The following is a 16066-nucleotide window of genomic DNA, read 5'->3' on the forward strand; positions in this document are numbered from 1 at the left end:
GTTTTGCCCACTGCTTTATTCCCAAATCCTAGCATAATGCCTGGGCAGTCAGCAAATATTTTCTAAATGAATGAGTGAATGCAGCCATGCTATACCTAGTGCATGATTTCTGCCCTTTAGCTAGCTTGTCCAATGGTAGTAGAACTAGCTACTACAAGTGGAATAATTAGAAGAAAGGAGAAGCCTCAGTGAGCTTGACCAGGGTACAGATGTCAAGGTGGAGGCTGGACAGGAAGTGGATTTGTCAAGATGGAGGCTGGACAGGAAGTGGATTTGAAAAGGGATCCTGGGCCAGAACAGAGTGTCGTGGGGCACCAGGCAGTGGGGTGCAGTCTCTGCGTGATGGGTTAGCAGTAACTGCCAATGTTTCCAGAGCAGGCTGAGTGGTCGGGCCGTGTTCTATTGCACAGATTTTTGAGCAAGATGCTGAGTTCTGGAGAGCTGCTGTGAGGGTCTTGCAAAGCTGGTGTTGATCTAGTACTTTCTGGTGGAAAAAGGGTAACTCTGTGCTGACCCCATCTCTGAACCTGTCAACCATGAGGCTTGTTCCCTTTCCAACCAGAGCAAATCCTCAGGAAGGAATGAGGCTCTGGTTCTTCAGCTTTTTGTTAGAGACCTGAAGAGAGACTCGGTTGGTGGGAAAATAATCTCTGACACACCCATCAGAGGAGGGGTTTTGAATTAGTCAACACCAGCTTAACTGCGATCTATAAGAAAATGCTGCTTTAAAATCAGAAGTCCCTTGAGATGTGCTTATCTTCACACTACAGTGTCTTATCCAAGATTTTATGTCTTGTAAGTGCCTCCTCTGTGAGCAGACCCCAAATCCAAATGTTGATGGTGACCAAAGACCTTTCCTGGTGGCTGGGCAACAGAGAACCCAAGGTGGATGGTTAGGGGGCTCTTGTAGAGGGCTCCGAATTGGCCCCCAGCACCACTTTCTCTTCATTCACCATGTCCTCTTCAGCTCATGCACAGGTCCTGAGCATGAGGTGCAAAGATGATATGTCTGGGCAGGAAGACACCCTGATCCCAGCTACTTTCTCCAGGGACCACCCACTGCATTCATTTGCTGACCTCTGGGGACAGGCAGCCTGTGGCAAGCCACATATTACCTGGTGTCTAGAGCAGGAGTTCCATGCTTCCCCTTTCTCCCACCCTCTACTACTGTCTGGTAGGCAGTAAATGAAGTTCAAGGCCTCTGTGCAAGTCTACCTTCACTTAACAGTTTAGACAAGGAACTTAGATAATCTCTCCCTTGGACAAGGCGATGGACTGGGGAAATGGACTCTGGTGCTCTGAGGGTCAGTCGGTTTCCACAGGTGGAAAATGGGGTAGGAAGAGTAATTTGTGGCTGTCCTGCCTGGGACATGGCACATTGCAAATGTTCCAGAAATGGCAACCTCTGCTGCTGTTGTCATCATCGTGATACTTTGATTTCTATCATATAATTTTCCTCTTCTTACCATCTCCAACAAAGACTTGGGAATGGTTTATTCCAGAAGGATAAGGAGTGACAAGGAGGAAGAAAGGTGAGTTTCGCCACAAAATTTAAAATACATGAAGGGGCACCTGGGTGGCTCAGAGGGTTAAGCCTCTGCCTTCGGCTCAAGTCATGATCTCAGGGTCCTGGGATCGAGCCCCACATCCGGCTCTCTGCTCAGCAGGGATCCTGCTTCCCCCTCTCTCTCTGCCTGCCTCTCTGCCTCCTTGTGATCTCTCTCTCTCTGTCAAATAAACAAATAAAATCTTTAGACAATTATTTCACATAGCAATGTTATTAAGGCAGTCATTTACTATTAAAAATATGTCTTCTCCAGTACCACCTTCCTCCAGTAGCTCACAAAAGATATAATTAAAAAAAAAATTAAAATATGTTAGAAGAGAAGGGCTAGTTAAAGCGGATAGATTTAAGGCAAAACAAGCAAAATAAAAAAACAAGTGGAGTCACTGATGTGAAATCCCCATGGAGAATTAACCCTGATATCTAGCACATGGAGACGACAGTCTGAGGGAGTCTAGAGCACCTTCTGGCGTTTGCCAAAGTGGTAGGTTTGTTTTCCTTTCCTTTAGCTTTCCAGATCCATGCAGAGTGGCTCAGTATTGGACCATCAATCCCCCTCATCCCTTTGGTTTTGGAGTTGCCAGCAGTTGGCTCCAGCTTTGTGAAGAGCAACCTGCATTTAATATCTAGCACGTCACTAAGTTTAGAGGAAGGGGAAATGTTTGGCAAATAAATCTATTTTATAATTCAACACACATTAATGGCTATTTTCCAATACATATAAGTGCTTGATAATTAGTATCAAAAATAGTCATTATTTAATCTATGATCTATTTAGAATGAATGAGAGAGATGTCACTTACTTGCTGAAATGGGAGACATGAAGACTCTGTAGCCATTCTCCTCTTGTACGGGGTCCAATGTGCAGCAATGAGCAAGGCTCCTATGTGGGCTCCGTACACCTAGCCCTCCCTGTGCCTGTTGTAATGTCACATCCAGGAGACACACATCTTCAAAGACCTTTAGGAAAGCCTGAGACCCTTCCTACAGCTTGTTCTAGGCAGGAAATAACCCTTTTTACAAGGGCCAACTTTAGAAACCCCATTGAATGTGAATTCAGACCCTTCAATCAATGGTTTTGGGGTGAACAGTAGTTTATAATTCTATATTAGCCTGTAATTATTCACAGACACTCAAATTCACTAGAAAGGATCTGTGTTTTGTGATAGAAAATGTCAAGTTTAAATTAATGCAGTGCTGCTCATTCACTGGAGAATAAATGATATTGAGAATAAAGATGGCATGCCTATCTGGGGACTAAGGTCTGGAGGAGAAACTCAAGTGCGAAGGCATCCATAAAGATCCTGACTGCTCGAAGGAAGTAGGCTATGATGGCTGTAGATTTCAGAAGGTAAGAAATTTGATTTTTGAACCATGAATAAAAATGTGGTGGGCCTTGGCATTGGCAGAGCACAGATTATGTCTGCTGGAAAACATATGCCTGACTGGAAACTATCTGCTGAGACTTTCACCATGTCCTGCCCATCTTGCCAGCTGCACCTGGAACGTTGTCCCCTTGCTTATGAGGCTCCAGGGGGCACTCACTGCCTTGCTGGTCCCCAGGACCCAGGTTTCTTCCTGCCTCAGGGCCTTTGCACTTGCTACTCTGCCTTGAAGCTTTGGCAGCCAGTGTGTTTTTGAACTGACACCTTCTCAGCATTTGGGTCTGTCCTCAAAGTGGTCATCTTGGACCACCTGATTAGAGTAACTCCCCTTCTCCTTCCCACATGTAGTGACTTTCAGCCTCCTGTCCCTTTTTATTTTCTTCATCACACTCATTTCTATCCGGAGTCCTCATTTATTTGCCCACTGTCACCCTCCTCAGACTGAAATGTCAGCGTCATGGTCTGTCTGGTTCACTGCTGGATGCCTGATGTAGGAGGTGCTCAGTGCATGGTCGTTGAATGAACATGATAATTGGAGAAAGGGACAAAGTGGCATAGGTTGAAGTCTCACCTGGATAGCCCTGGGACAGCTGAACTCCCCTGGGGGGGGGGGTGGAGTTGGGGACTTGCCCCAGAGCTGTGACTAGTGGTGTGCCTGCTGACGGTAATGGAGCCCTCCCGCCGCTGAGCACCCTCTGTGCCTTGTCTCAGAAGCCTTTGAGCAAGAGCTGCTCTGATTCCCCTTCTGCCAATAAAGACACTGGGGCTGTGGAAGGTAAGTCACAAGCCCAGGGCCACTGACTAACACGTGCCAAGCGAGGTCTCATTTCCCAGACTCCCAACTCCAAAGCCTGCATTTCAGACTGGTGTTCTGCATGACCAGGGTGCTGCCCAGGGATTCTTGCTGCAGAGAACAGGGATGGAAGAAGTGGGGAGCTCTTCTTGGGACCTTATTTATTTATTTGCTTGTGCATGGCATAAGTAATGGCCATATTTATGGACCATTTTTGGATGTGCCAATTGCAGTGCTAAGTGCTTTACATCCATTAATTTGCTTCAACCCAAAGAGCTGATTGACTCAGGAGGATAGATCTTTGGATGACAAAAGGGGCCGCTCATCTGAAGATATAGAACTGAAATGGAAAGGTGTGTGAGTGTGCAGGGGAGTGTGCAGAGAGAACATCAGCCTTCTGTAACATCAGACAACCCCCATGTAGCAAAATGTAAACTTGTTGGGGAATGGGGAAGCACAGGTGAGAGTAGTTCTTTGGGTGGAAATAAAAGAAGGGAACTATAAGTGTGATTTGGGGGTGGGTTGTAGGATACATCGTAAAGACAAAGCAGGCATGTGTGAGTTGCTTTTCAGATACAAATTGCAAATTGATCACAAAGGTGGTGTGGGACTTTGGTCTCTAAACATCTGCTAGTCGTCTGTTCTACTAAAAGCTGAACATCTGATAAATCTCGGACTGGCGTCAGAGGTAATTTAATGTCTCAGAAGGTAGAGGAAGCAGAAAGCAGAAGTGCTATTCCTGAACCTCATTTGACCACCATGAATAATAAGTTGGTGCTGAAGGGACAGAGACGTTGGAGGAAATGGCCAACTGACTTGGAGTTCACTTTACTGAGCAGAGAACACTGGGCATTGACATACACTGGCCATTCAGGGAAATGATTTTAACCCACGTGAGAGCATTGAAGGTAGGACCCATTGACAGAGACTGGGGAGAATGATAAGCTCATAAAATTATAATGCAGACATGAGAATCCAAATTGTTTCCATTAAAAGGCCTTTAAACATCCTTCACTAAGAAAAAGGCATACAGTGTATTAAACTCAGATTTTAAAAAGAATACATACAAAATACAAAATATGGGTATATAGTTATGTAGCATAATTAAGGGAGTATGAACACATGGAGTGGGTCTAATGGTGGTCCCAGAAGATATGCCCAACTCCTAACCTCCAGTTCATCCTGCAGATGTGACTTTATTTGGACATGGTGTCTTGCAGATATAATGAAGTTAAAGATTTTGAGATGAGATCATCTTGGATTTAGGGTGAACCCTAAATCCAGTGACCCAATTTCTTTAAAGAAAAGAAGATATGACACAGAGGTACACAGAGGGAAGGCCACGTGTAGATGGAGGAAGAAACTGGAGTGATTGTATCTCCAAAGCAAGAAAAACTAATGGTTGCTGGTGACTGCCAGAGGCCAGGAGAGAGGCTTGGAACAGAATCTCCTTCAGAGCCGCAGAAGAAACCCATCCTGCCAATACCTTGATTTTGAACTTCTGGCCTCCTGAATAAATTTCCGTTGTTTTGAGTCACTGAGCATGTGGTAATTTGTTACAGCAGCCACAGGAAGCTCATACAGTACATTGACCCCCTAAGCAGATTAGCAGTGGAAGTGGACCCAAAGCTCGGATTAGTCTAAGACTCCTGAAAAACCCTAAATGAGGCAGCGGGGAGCAGGGCTTTTTAAACAAAGTTTGACACAAAATACAACCAAGGAAAAAGGCAAACTTGCTGTTTAGGAGGATGCTGATGTTTTTGCAAGTGACCTTAAGAAAGCACATCTGCTCAGCAGCCGTAGAGGGAACGTGCAGCCGGGATGCTGGTCCAATGTCATGTTCACCTTCCCCACAGTAGAGAATGGAAGGAACTGGGGACCTGGCCACATGTGGTGTGATGCGAGGCACTGAGCCTTTGGACTATGTCATTTCTGCTTTCTCTCAACCTTGTTGGGAAAACGATTTTTATAAACTTCTTTAAAAACCCAGATATTTAGATGAAGTCCTCATTTTACAGGATTAGCATTTTCCTGTTTCTCTTTTTCATCTCTCTCTCTCTTTTTAAAAGGTTTATTTATTTTAGAGCGAGAGAGAGAATAAGTGAGCAGGGAGAGGAGCAGAGGGAGAGGGAGAGAGAATCTCAAGCAGACTCCCACCTAAGCACAGAGCCTTTCAGAGGGACTCCATCTCAGGATCCTGGGATCATGATCTGAGCCGAAGTGAGGAGTTGGCCACTCCACTGAGTGAGCCACCTCGGTGCTCCTCTTTTTTTCATCTCTTAGAGGACTAATAATCAATAGCAATTTAGGATTTTCCGTTTTATTAAAATGGCTTGCTAAGCAGAATTGTGAAATCAACACACTGTGATTACCTCACGAGCCAGAGGACATGTTATCTCAAATAACTGATCAAATAGGTGTGTGTCACACAGCCCTCATTTTAGCTAGACCATATATTTTTAGTGATTCTACTTCCTTTGTTCACCATGCCCTGGGAAGATCAAAGCCCCCTTTTCCTTAAAAGGCATAATTTCAGAGGGAGACTTAGTGTCCAAATGATTGGTGAAATAATCCTCTGACCATTACCATTCCTTTTGCATTTCTGAAGGAGCTCACAGTCCCCCAAGGGGCAGTCTTAGGTTTCTAGGACCATCTGAGGGCATGGGTAGCCTCTTACTACCCCCAAAGAAACCACAGTCAAGAAAATAAATGCTCTAACTAGAAACTGTTTGACTCCTTAACATGTCGAGACAGTGAGTGAGTGAAATGGAATTTTTGCTTCTAATTGTGGAAAGTTTTTATATGATGGCAATATAATTGAGGCCATTGATGGAGGAGGCAAGAAACATGGAGTTTTCAGTGTCATTATTGTATTTACCTCTTTGTGGATTAATTTAAGTGGATTTTGAAGTAACGAGTGAATCATAATAATTATTGTCAAGCTTGCACAGGAACAATAAAGGGTTCCATTTTCCAGGATTGTGAGGATAAAATCTTTCTCAAAATTACTTTGTGGTCAAGGGTTGAATTGGTTATTTTCACTCTCCCAGCCAAAGATGTGGTTTATTATAGTTTATAAGAGTTTGAGCACTTACCTTTGAGATAAGAGTCAGAATCCCACTTGTCTATGGAATCCGGGTAAGTGATCTAAAAGAATAGTCAGGCTAGAGGTAAGACAATACCAGACGTCATGTCTCTCCACTGGGTCAGACACCATTTTGTGGACTCTGTCTCATACAACTTCTGATGAGCATCATGGGGCAGTAGGCTGGCAATGGGCAGGCCACTGTGGAAGAGGGATGGGGTACGCTGGCCAACAGTGAGTTTCCTTGTTACTATACCCAATGCACTTGAACATTTCCAGCATTATTTTGCTCATTGATTTACTGTGCCACTAGAGGAATAGAGTGACCAAATCTGTCTTCATCTCCTCCTCTCCCACCCCCGTGTAGAATAGAGAAATCTTTGGAATAAAGATGCTATGGTGGGATTGCTATGATGTGGAAGCCCACAGGGAATTCTGGTGAGGGCGCTGGAATCCAGGTGAATGCAATTGCTACACGGATGACTCTGTGAAGGCCTTTAGCCATTTGTCCTCTTCTGTAGATGTGCTTAACCTTCCAAACAGCCCTTTAAGATGGGTATTATTATCCTATTTTACAAATCACAGATCAGAAGCTTTGTCATTGATCAGTGGGTGCTTTTAGGAAAGAACCTAACTCCTGAAACCCTGTTTCCACCTGTGAAGTATGGAGGACAGCAGTGGAACCTGTCTTGGAGGGCTGTGGTAGGGGTGACAGGAGGCGAGCTAATAAACACAGTGCTTGCACCACAGGAAAGACTCAGTAAAGGTTTCTGCTCCTCTCCCTCCTCTTCCTCATCATTAACATGCTCACCTTGTTGTCATTTTGACCCTTATCATGCTGGGACTGGGTAATGATCTCCCCTCTTAACAGAATGTTGCTTTATGTGGCATCATTTTGAAATAGGATCTCCAGTAGTTTAAAAAAAAAAAAAGGTGGATGATCATAAAGCATCCTTAGTGATCCATTCAACCAGTATGCAAACAGTACAGGCTTATTTTCCTTCTTTGTCTTTGCCCTTCATTCTTATCAAAGGGCAGAAGGCAAGGGGTTCTCTTTCAGCTACCAAGGGTGAGAAAAGATTTGTTCAGGGGAATCACAAGAGTAGAAGAGCAGACAGTTGTCTGGAATCTGGTGAACAACCTTTGTTTTCATCCATTCATTCATCCATCCATCCATCCATCTCTTCATGCGTCCATAAATGTTTGGAATCTCTGCCACGTACTGGTCAAAGGGGTACAGGAGAAGACTGAGGGAACTGGTTCCTGCCCTCCTGGAGCTCACCATCTGTTGAACAAAAGAAGTAGAGAGATGTAATTATGTAATTCCAATTTACTTATTTATTTAACTTTTTTAAAAGCAAACTTTTAAGTCAGAGGTGGAGAGAATTGGAACTGGGACAGTATTGGCTGAGGTCATCGCAGTGAGAGAAAACACATTTTTCCAGTTTTTAATGCTGGGTTCTGACTCAGGAGAAGAAAAAAGGGGAAAATAATGCTGAGAAGGCCTCTCTTTGCTTTCTCAAGAACTCTGTGCCCTGCAAGGTTGAAAGTTACAAATGGGAGGGACGGGTGTTTCAAGTAAGGAGTCACGAATAAAGGCTCCTGGGTGGCTCTGGGGGCTTGGGCAGGATAGGAAGTGCCAATGTATGGAATTCCCAGGAGCTGAACATTGGGGAAGCTACATCTTTCTTCACAGATTTCTGCAAGATGAACCTCATGCTGGTATCGGCCAGCTCTGAGAGATGCTGGCAGGGTTCTCTTTCGCTCTGGTTTGTAACATTTGTCTTCCCTTTCTTTTCAGACCCAGCAATCGTCAACGGGGTTTATTGGTCGGAATCCCTAAACAAAGTTTTCGTGGATAACTTTGATCGTGACCCATCCCTCATATGGCAGTACTTTGGAAGTGCAAAGGGCTTCTTCAGGCAGTATCCAGGTGAGTATCCCTGCCTTGAGACTTATGATGGAGATTAATGATCTTGTGATAGTTTTCTTTTGTGCTCAGGGTTAAAATTTTTTCCCTCCTGTTAAGAGAAAATGAAAGATTAAATTCAAATCAGTTAAATCTCTCGCCAGGGTGCAGATAGGCATGGGAGCATGGCATCTGCACGTGCATGCGTGTACATGCGCAGGAGAGTGAGCACATATATGTGCGCAGGAGAGTGCGCACACGCACGTGCACCGTGCCCCGCGCACGCGCACACACACAGGCGTTTAGATCTGCATATGGTTTTCACATCTTTCTCAATAGAGCAGTTTATAGAGCTGCCACTAAAAAATGAGGCATTAGAGCATGAAACGCACCACATTTGATCTTTCTGGACGAGAGTTTGCTTTTATTAGTATGAAACTACTACAAATTCCTCTTGTCGTCGTTGTCTTTACTGTGGAAAAGAACAAGCCATCATTGGGCTGAATTAAATTCTAACCCAAGGTGTAAGAAATGGAAAATTTGAACTTGGGTTTCCCCACTCCAGAGCTGACCGCCCTCTGAGGAAGACCTTGCAATGACCAGAGCACCACTGGGGTCAGCAACTCATCCTTGGGACCACCAGTCGCACCTTCAGATGGGTTTGTCTTGTCAGTTTGTCCCTCATACCTTTGGAGCAGGTGTTCCTTCTGAGGCCTCCCCAGACCTCTGCTTTGCAATAAGAATTTAATTCTGGCTTGGTTTGAATTTTAATTAAGAGAGGAAGTTTTAATTTTGCTCACAAGTTGTGAAAACAGGACTCGAGGCTACAATCGTGCCAACATCACAGCTGCAGAAATTAACAAGCTCAACCTAAAAGAAGGAAAAGATGCCCTGCATAATCTTGGAGCAATTAAGTGGAGTCTTTTATGTTTTCATTAAGTAAGACTAGGCACCTGATGTCTTCCCACTTTGAGGCACAGAGACCGTCAGCCTCCGCCTCGAGGAGCTGTTTGCCCTGCACACAGCATCTGTCCCCTGAGACTTGCCTGCCAAGTGTCTGCTTTGCCAGATTACTCAACATTTCCCAAGAGCCTTGTTCAGCAGGGCATGTGTGGTTCCTCCTGGAGCTCACGGAAATTTAAACGATAAGCATCCTAGTAAAGATAATGTTATAATAAACAGTGGTCTATTAAAGTTTCAGTGTCACCAAATTGCAGTCTGCTTTGATACCCTCAACAGAGTAAATTCAATGCTGATGTTGCTGAAAATCAAGTGTGGTAGGGGGCTGATCCATTGAGGAAGCCACAGGGAACTCTTACCATCCTACCATGGGGCACTTGGATCGAGGTGGAACTGATAAGAAGAAACCACAGATCATCTGTTGTCTCCATTAGCAGGAAGTCCTCAAACTATGGTCATGAGGAAATTTGAAAAAAAAAAAAAAAAAAGAAAATAGGAAGGTGCATTAGTCATCTCAGACTGCCATAATAAAATACCAGAGACTGGATGGTTTAAACAACAGACATTCATCTGTCATAGTTCTGGGGGCTGTGAAGTCTAAGATCAAGGTGCTGGCAGATTTGGTTCTCAGTGAAAGCCCTCTTTCTGGCTTGCAGATGACCACCTTCTCCCTGTCTCCCCACATGGTAGAGAGTAGAAGCTCGGGTATTTCTTACTCTTTGTAGAAGGGCTCTAATCCTACCATGGGGGCTCCATCTTCATAACCTCATCTAAACCTAATTATCTCCCAAAAGGTCCCACTGTTCACACCACCAAATAGGGTAATGTTAGTCTTTAACCTATGAATTTTGGGGTGGGGTGGGGAGGTGACAAACTTCACTCCATAACCAAAAGGAATCCTCATGAAGATTGTATGTAACAGGGGAGACTAATTTAATTTATATAGAAGGTTTTTATCAGTCAGAACAGTGGACTGAGAAATGCTTCCCATTTTTATGATATTTGTAGCAGAATTTTCACTTTATAAAATTCTTGCATCTTTTCTATGTTAATAAAGACATGAGTCACTGCCCTCCTAAGGGGTTTCACTGCCCTGATAATGCCTTGTGCTCACTCGGTGCTTGATTCTGAACAGAGAACACACCTCTTTTCTATTGGACATAAAATGATCATTAGAAGAGTGATCCATGGACATTTTTTGCTTGGATTTCTTATTTTCAGGATACTTCTTCCCATGTTTGGAGTGGTATAATATTGTGAATCAATGGTAAGGGTGCATGTCCTTAAACAGAAGGGATAGTTCTTCATTCTTACATAAGTATGTCCCGAGTTCTTATTTTGTTCCAAGCACTATGTGAGGTCCAGAGGAGAAAATGGTGAAACTGAACAGCTAAGATCTCTGCCCTCATGCAGTTCCCACTCGTGGAGAAAAGCATTCCTTCCCATTCCAGCTAACTCTGTCAAGGAATGCATTTATTGGCCCATGTAACTTGAAATCTAGGAAATGTGTTGTTTTGAGACACAGCTGGGTCCCAGTATTCAGCATTGTCATTTGGATTGTGAATATTTCCTTCCCCCTTTCATCTCCACTGTTCTCTATTCTGACCATGTTTCACTGGCAGGTGATCTCCTAGTGATGGCAAACATGGCTGTGTGTTTTGCAGGATTAGTTTTCAATTATGGTCGCAGAGGAAGAGAGAGCATCTGACCCAATGTCTCAGATGAAAGTCCCGGGATTAGTCTGGTCTGGGTCCCATGCCCCCACCTCCTCAAGTGAGGGAGCCTGGGCAGTGGGAATCTTAGCCATCTGAAACCATGGGAAATGGTCGGGATTACTATGGCCTTGCCTGGAGGGGATCCTAAAGGAAGGAACAAGGACCACCAGGGAGACAGAGATAGGTGAACATGTCATGATGATACAGTGTGTTTCATGCTAGGTTGGGGAAATAGAAGATGCTAGGAGATCATTAAGGAGCAGCACAGTCTCAGCTTCTGGAGGTAGGAAGATGGAGTTCCTGGAAGGGAATTTTAGTAAACATCAGTCTAGTAGCATACCTGTCATGATGATATTTCTTTCTGTATAGATTTACCTAGGCCTCCACAAGCTCACCGTAGGTCCTAGAGGCATGTGGCAACACCTCCATGTGCTACCTTTTGGATGATGTCGTGTTCTATGTCTACAATGTCTGATATGGTCATGAGCGTGGGAGATGTGCCTGATGAGACTGAGAAACTAAAATGAAAATTTTATTGAACTTGAATTAATTTAAATCTAAAATTAAATTGCCACATGTGGCTTGTAGCTATCCCATTGAACAGTGTAACTTATGGGAAGAGACTTTTGTGGGTCTGATATCCAGTTTCTGAGGTACTGGTCTACCTTTCAGTACCTATGTTACTGAAAGGTCTCACCAGAGAGAAAACTTCGGGGAGGCTCTTCTGAACACCAGCAACCACCACAGCAACAAAATACTAGTAAAGGGCCTGTGAGCTCTACAGGATTGGTTACTCAGGACTTATCAAAGCTCTGTTTATTTGCGTGTCATCCTTGGGAGTCTTTGCTGGTGCTGACAGTATTAATGTCATATTAATACTCGTGCTGATGATAGTTGATAGTGGCCCCCATTTATTAAGCGCTGTGCTGGGTGCTTACACAAGCATTGTCTGATTTAATCCTTATGGTGATCTTGTGAGCTGGAGTCATTATAATCTGCATTTTACCAATGAGGAAACAGACCAAGAGGTTAACTGACCAACCAAGTCATACCAGCGGGATGGGAGGGAGTTGGTGATGATGGTAATATTTTCACCACTTCTTTCATGCTTTGTTCTCATGGCAGTTCTTACTCTATAAAATAGGATCTCTTCCCTGTAATTGAGCCATCAGGCTTTCAATCCCATGTCCTTTGCTAGGATATCTGCCCCAGGAGAGTGTCATATGGCTATCACTCTGTTACCATCTTCAAGCCTACATATTTGTATGCATTTGTTGAATGAATGAATCACTCAGTAGATCAAAGTTTACCAGATCTATTGACCTGTCACTGGTAGCAGCAGCCCAGCCTCCACAGATATGGTAGAGCCACTGCTTCTCTGGGAAGCTGATCACCGGCTACTGTCTGGTGGGACTCAGTGACCAAGGGGGGAACTGGCATAAACACAGTATAGAGCTATGGTTCCTTTCTTTTCTCTACTGCTCCCTTTCCTCCATGTCTTCCCAAGCCAATGGCTGCATCATGCCTTTTATTTTGAGTTCATGCCCCAGCCAGCCTGGTGGCATCCCAAAAAGGCATATTGTCAATTCTAGAAATTATATAGCTCATGCAGGTGCTTCCTGGTTAAGTATTGATTTCCCGGTTCTGAAAGATTTAGGATGAGCCAACTATTATTTCTCTGGGATTTGAAGTTACTTGGACACATTCAAAATATCTGTGTTTACAAAAAATTATATACTGGAAAGTCGATATATCCTAGGGGAGATAGTACCACCTGGGACAGGGTTTCCTGAAGTCTGTCTCCTGAAACATTATGTTGTGAGATTGGAAAAGGAAGGGCTCAGTGGTCACTTAGCTTGTTCAATGCTGCCTCTGTGGATCCAGTTGCAGAGATTCAAGATGACGTCAACAGATTAAAGGCCCTTAGGTGTCTTCCCATGTAGAGCATAGAAACCATTTTTTTATTCATGTAATTCATGCTAACACCCAGAGAACTTCTCATGGGACCAATTCATGGAAATGCCTATATAAGGTAAAGCACGGTGGGTGGGGACTTGGGAGACAAGTCCTAGTCACAACTGGGAATCTCAGAAAAATCTTTTGAACTCTGATTGCCTAGAATCCCTGCTATGTGTTGAAGATTTTGACCGAAGAGTCAGGTTTGGCAATATGGCCTTTTAGGACCCATCCAGTCCTGACTTGAGTCAAGGTGTGTGACCTTTGCCACCTTAGGCAGCTATGCCTAAAAATGTCTCAAGGTACTGTCTTCATCCCCACTCAATGTATACCTCAAATCCTCACCAGGAAGGGCCTGGGTCTCATGGTTCCTGCTGCCACCCAGTCTCCTTTCCTCTGGCATAGACATTCTCTATGCACAGCCATACCAGAATTACTCTAGTTCCTTGAACTTGATATGATCTTCTCAACCTCAGGACCTTTGCACATGTCATTCTCTATGCCTGGGGTATTCTTATTCACGCTGTGGCCACCATTTATTTTTGTTTTATAAGCACTACCTATTTGCAGTAGGTTGAGAAGTGTCTCCCCCCAAATTTATGTCCACCTGGAGCCTCAGAATATGACCTAACTTGGAAATAGGGGTGGTATGTTGGGATGAGATCACAGTGAATTAGGGTGGGCCCTAAATACAGTATGAATGATGTCCATATAAGAGGAGAGGAGAGACACAGAAGGAAGACAGAGACAGAGACTGAGGTGATGCAGCTACAAGTCAAGGAGCACCAAGGATTGCTTGGAACCAGCAGAAGCTGAGAAGAGGTGAGGAAGTGTTCTTCTCTAGAGCTTTAGAGGGAGTGTGGCCCTGCCAAGACCTTGATTTTAGACTTCTTTTCTCCAGAACTATGAGAGAGTTCTTTTCTGTTAAGCCATCCAATTTGTAGGACTTTTGTTATATCAGCTCTAGAAAACTAATACACCTTCCTTCTGCTCTCAGTTGAAAGAAGATCCTTCTTCCCGTTAGAGATTGGAATCACCTTTTGCATCCTACTGTAGCATCAGGCACTTCTCCTTTGTGACATCTCTGGTGCATGTGATTTCTCTTCATGTGCCAGCTGGCCTGCTTGGCATGAGGCCTCCTGAGGGCAGGCAGGGGCCCGGCCTGTGGTTCTCAGTCCATCGCCTGGCAGAGTACTGGAGTTTGATGAACACTGTGATGAGTAGGCAAAAGGCTCTGGGGTTGTCCCATCTATTCCACTTTCCTCTGGAATTGTATCCTTTCCCAGTTTTCCCAACAGACAAATTTCCCGTCAGCTTTTCAAAAAGCACCAAGTACAGCAGTGCCTGGGAGGAGTTGCAAGCCCAGTTGCAGGGGAGTGATCTCAGTCCAGAAGAAGAGTGTTGAATGTCATTAATCCCTTCCCTCCAGGCCCTAGGCTAAATGCTGGGGCTATAGGAAGAATTGCACCTTTCTTTCTTTTTCTTTTTTTTTTTTTAAAGATTTTATTTATTTATTAGACAGAAAGAGAGAGATCACAAGTAGGCAGAGAGGCAGGCAGAGAGAGAGGAGGAAGCAGGCTCCCTGCTGAGCAGAGACACCCCACCCACAATGCTGTGCTCGATCCCAGGACCCTGAGACCATGACCTGAGCCAAAGGCAGAGGCTTAACCCACTGAGCCACCCAGGCGCCCCAGAATTGCACCTTTTCTTGTCCCAATGCAGCACACAGGGATGGGGCTGCGATGGGGAGGAAGGATGGCCCACTGGGGAGGGGTGGAGCAGGATCAGGTACAGTCCTGGTCTAAGAACACTTACCACAATTCAAGAAACAAATATCCACTGAAGGTTTACCATGGGTCAACACATTAAAAAAGAATTCCCTTTATTGGGGTTCAAACCAGTGCTTTGTAAAATTGGAACATTACCTAGCCTCACCATGGGTATAATTTTATTATGTGTTAAGACCTTACTACCCTAACTACACTTGGCTTTTATACAAAGCAGTGTATTTGTTATTTTTAAATAAACTGTGTTCTTGTCCCTTAGTGTACAAAATCATGTCAGATTTATTTTGTCTTCGTTGCCTAATGACCTTCAATTCTCTTACTTCTGGTTTCTAATTTGCTATAGGAAACTCTGTAAATTAGGCCCATTTGTAGGTGGGGCATGTAGGTACAAGGAGAACAGAATAAAATAATTCTCTGGGTAGCAAACTGCCATCTCATGGTTTTCTGAATACTATTTTGGGGGTGACATCTCAAGCACATATTACTTCGACATGGTCCAAAAGTTGGTCATCAGTAATTGGATGGAAGACTCCCAGTGTTACCATCTGAGTCAGGATTTCCTCCTGTGAAAATCATTTTTCTGTTTTTATTTTCTTCACTCTAAAGTCTGTATTTTAAATCCTCCATCCCTGGCAGCACTGACGGTTGAAAACAATGAATTGCTATCTTATTTTCCAGGCAGCAGCCCCTTTTCTTTTTAAATGAAATTTTATTCTTAACAGCCGGGTTGTAAATAGCGAATGTCAACCTTGGACCTATCCTGACCAATCTGCAAACCACAAGACGAAGGATATGGGATCCCATCTTACACAAGGGGAAAACTCCCCAGGATTCAAAGCCTGAAATTCAAGCTTATGCAGCATAATTAGGGTCATTTTTTCTCCATCTCAGTCTGGAAAGCCAGGCCAGTAT

General features: G+C 44.1%; 1 protein-coding gene across 2 annotated transcripts in view; it reads left to right on the forward strand.

Annotated features, from left to right (window-relative positions):
• CACNA2D3 (calcium voltage-gated channel auxiliary subunit alpha2delta 3) overlaps window positions 1-16066 on the forward strand; it is an 857887-nt gene that overhangs the window by 374705 nt on the left and 467116 nt on the right. For both annotated transcript variants that reach the window (XM_032868337.1, XM_032868338.1), the window contains exon 6: window positions 8629-8760. In XM_032868337.1, the coding sequence (XP_032724228.1) occupies window positions 8629-8760 (132 nt within the window). The remainder of the gene's footprint in view (window positions 1-8628; window positions 8761-16066) is intronic.

The sequence above is a fragment of the Lontra canadensis genome, unplaced genomic scaffold (assembly GCF_010015895.1).
Source record: "Lontra canadensis isolate GAN:19392208 unplaced genomic scaffold, GSC_riverotter_1.0 scaffold35, whole genome shotgun sequence".
NCBI lineage: Eukaryota > Metazoa > Chordata > Mammalia > Carnivora > Mustelidae > Lontra > Lontra canadensis.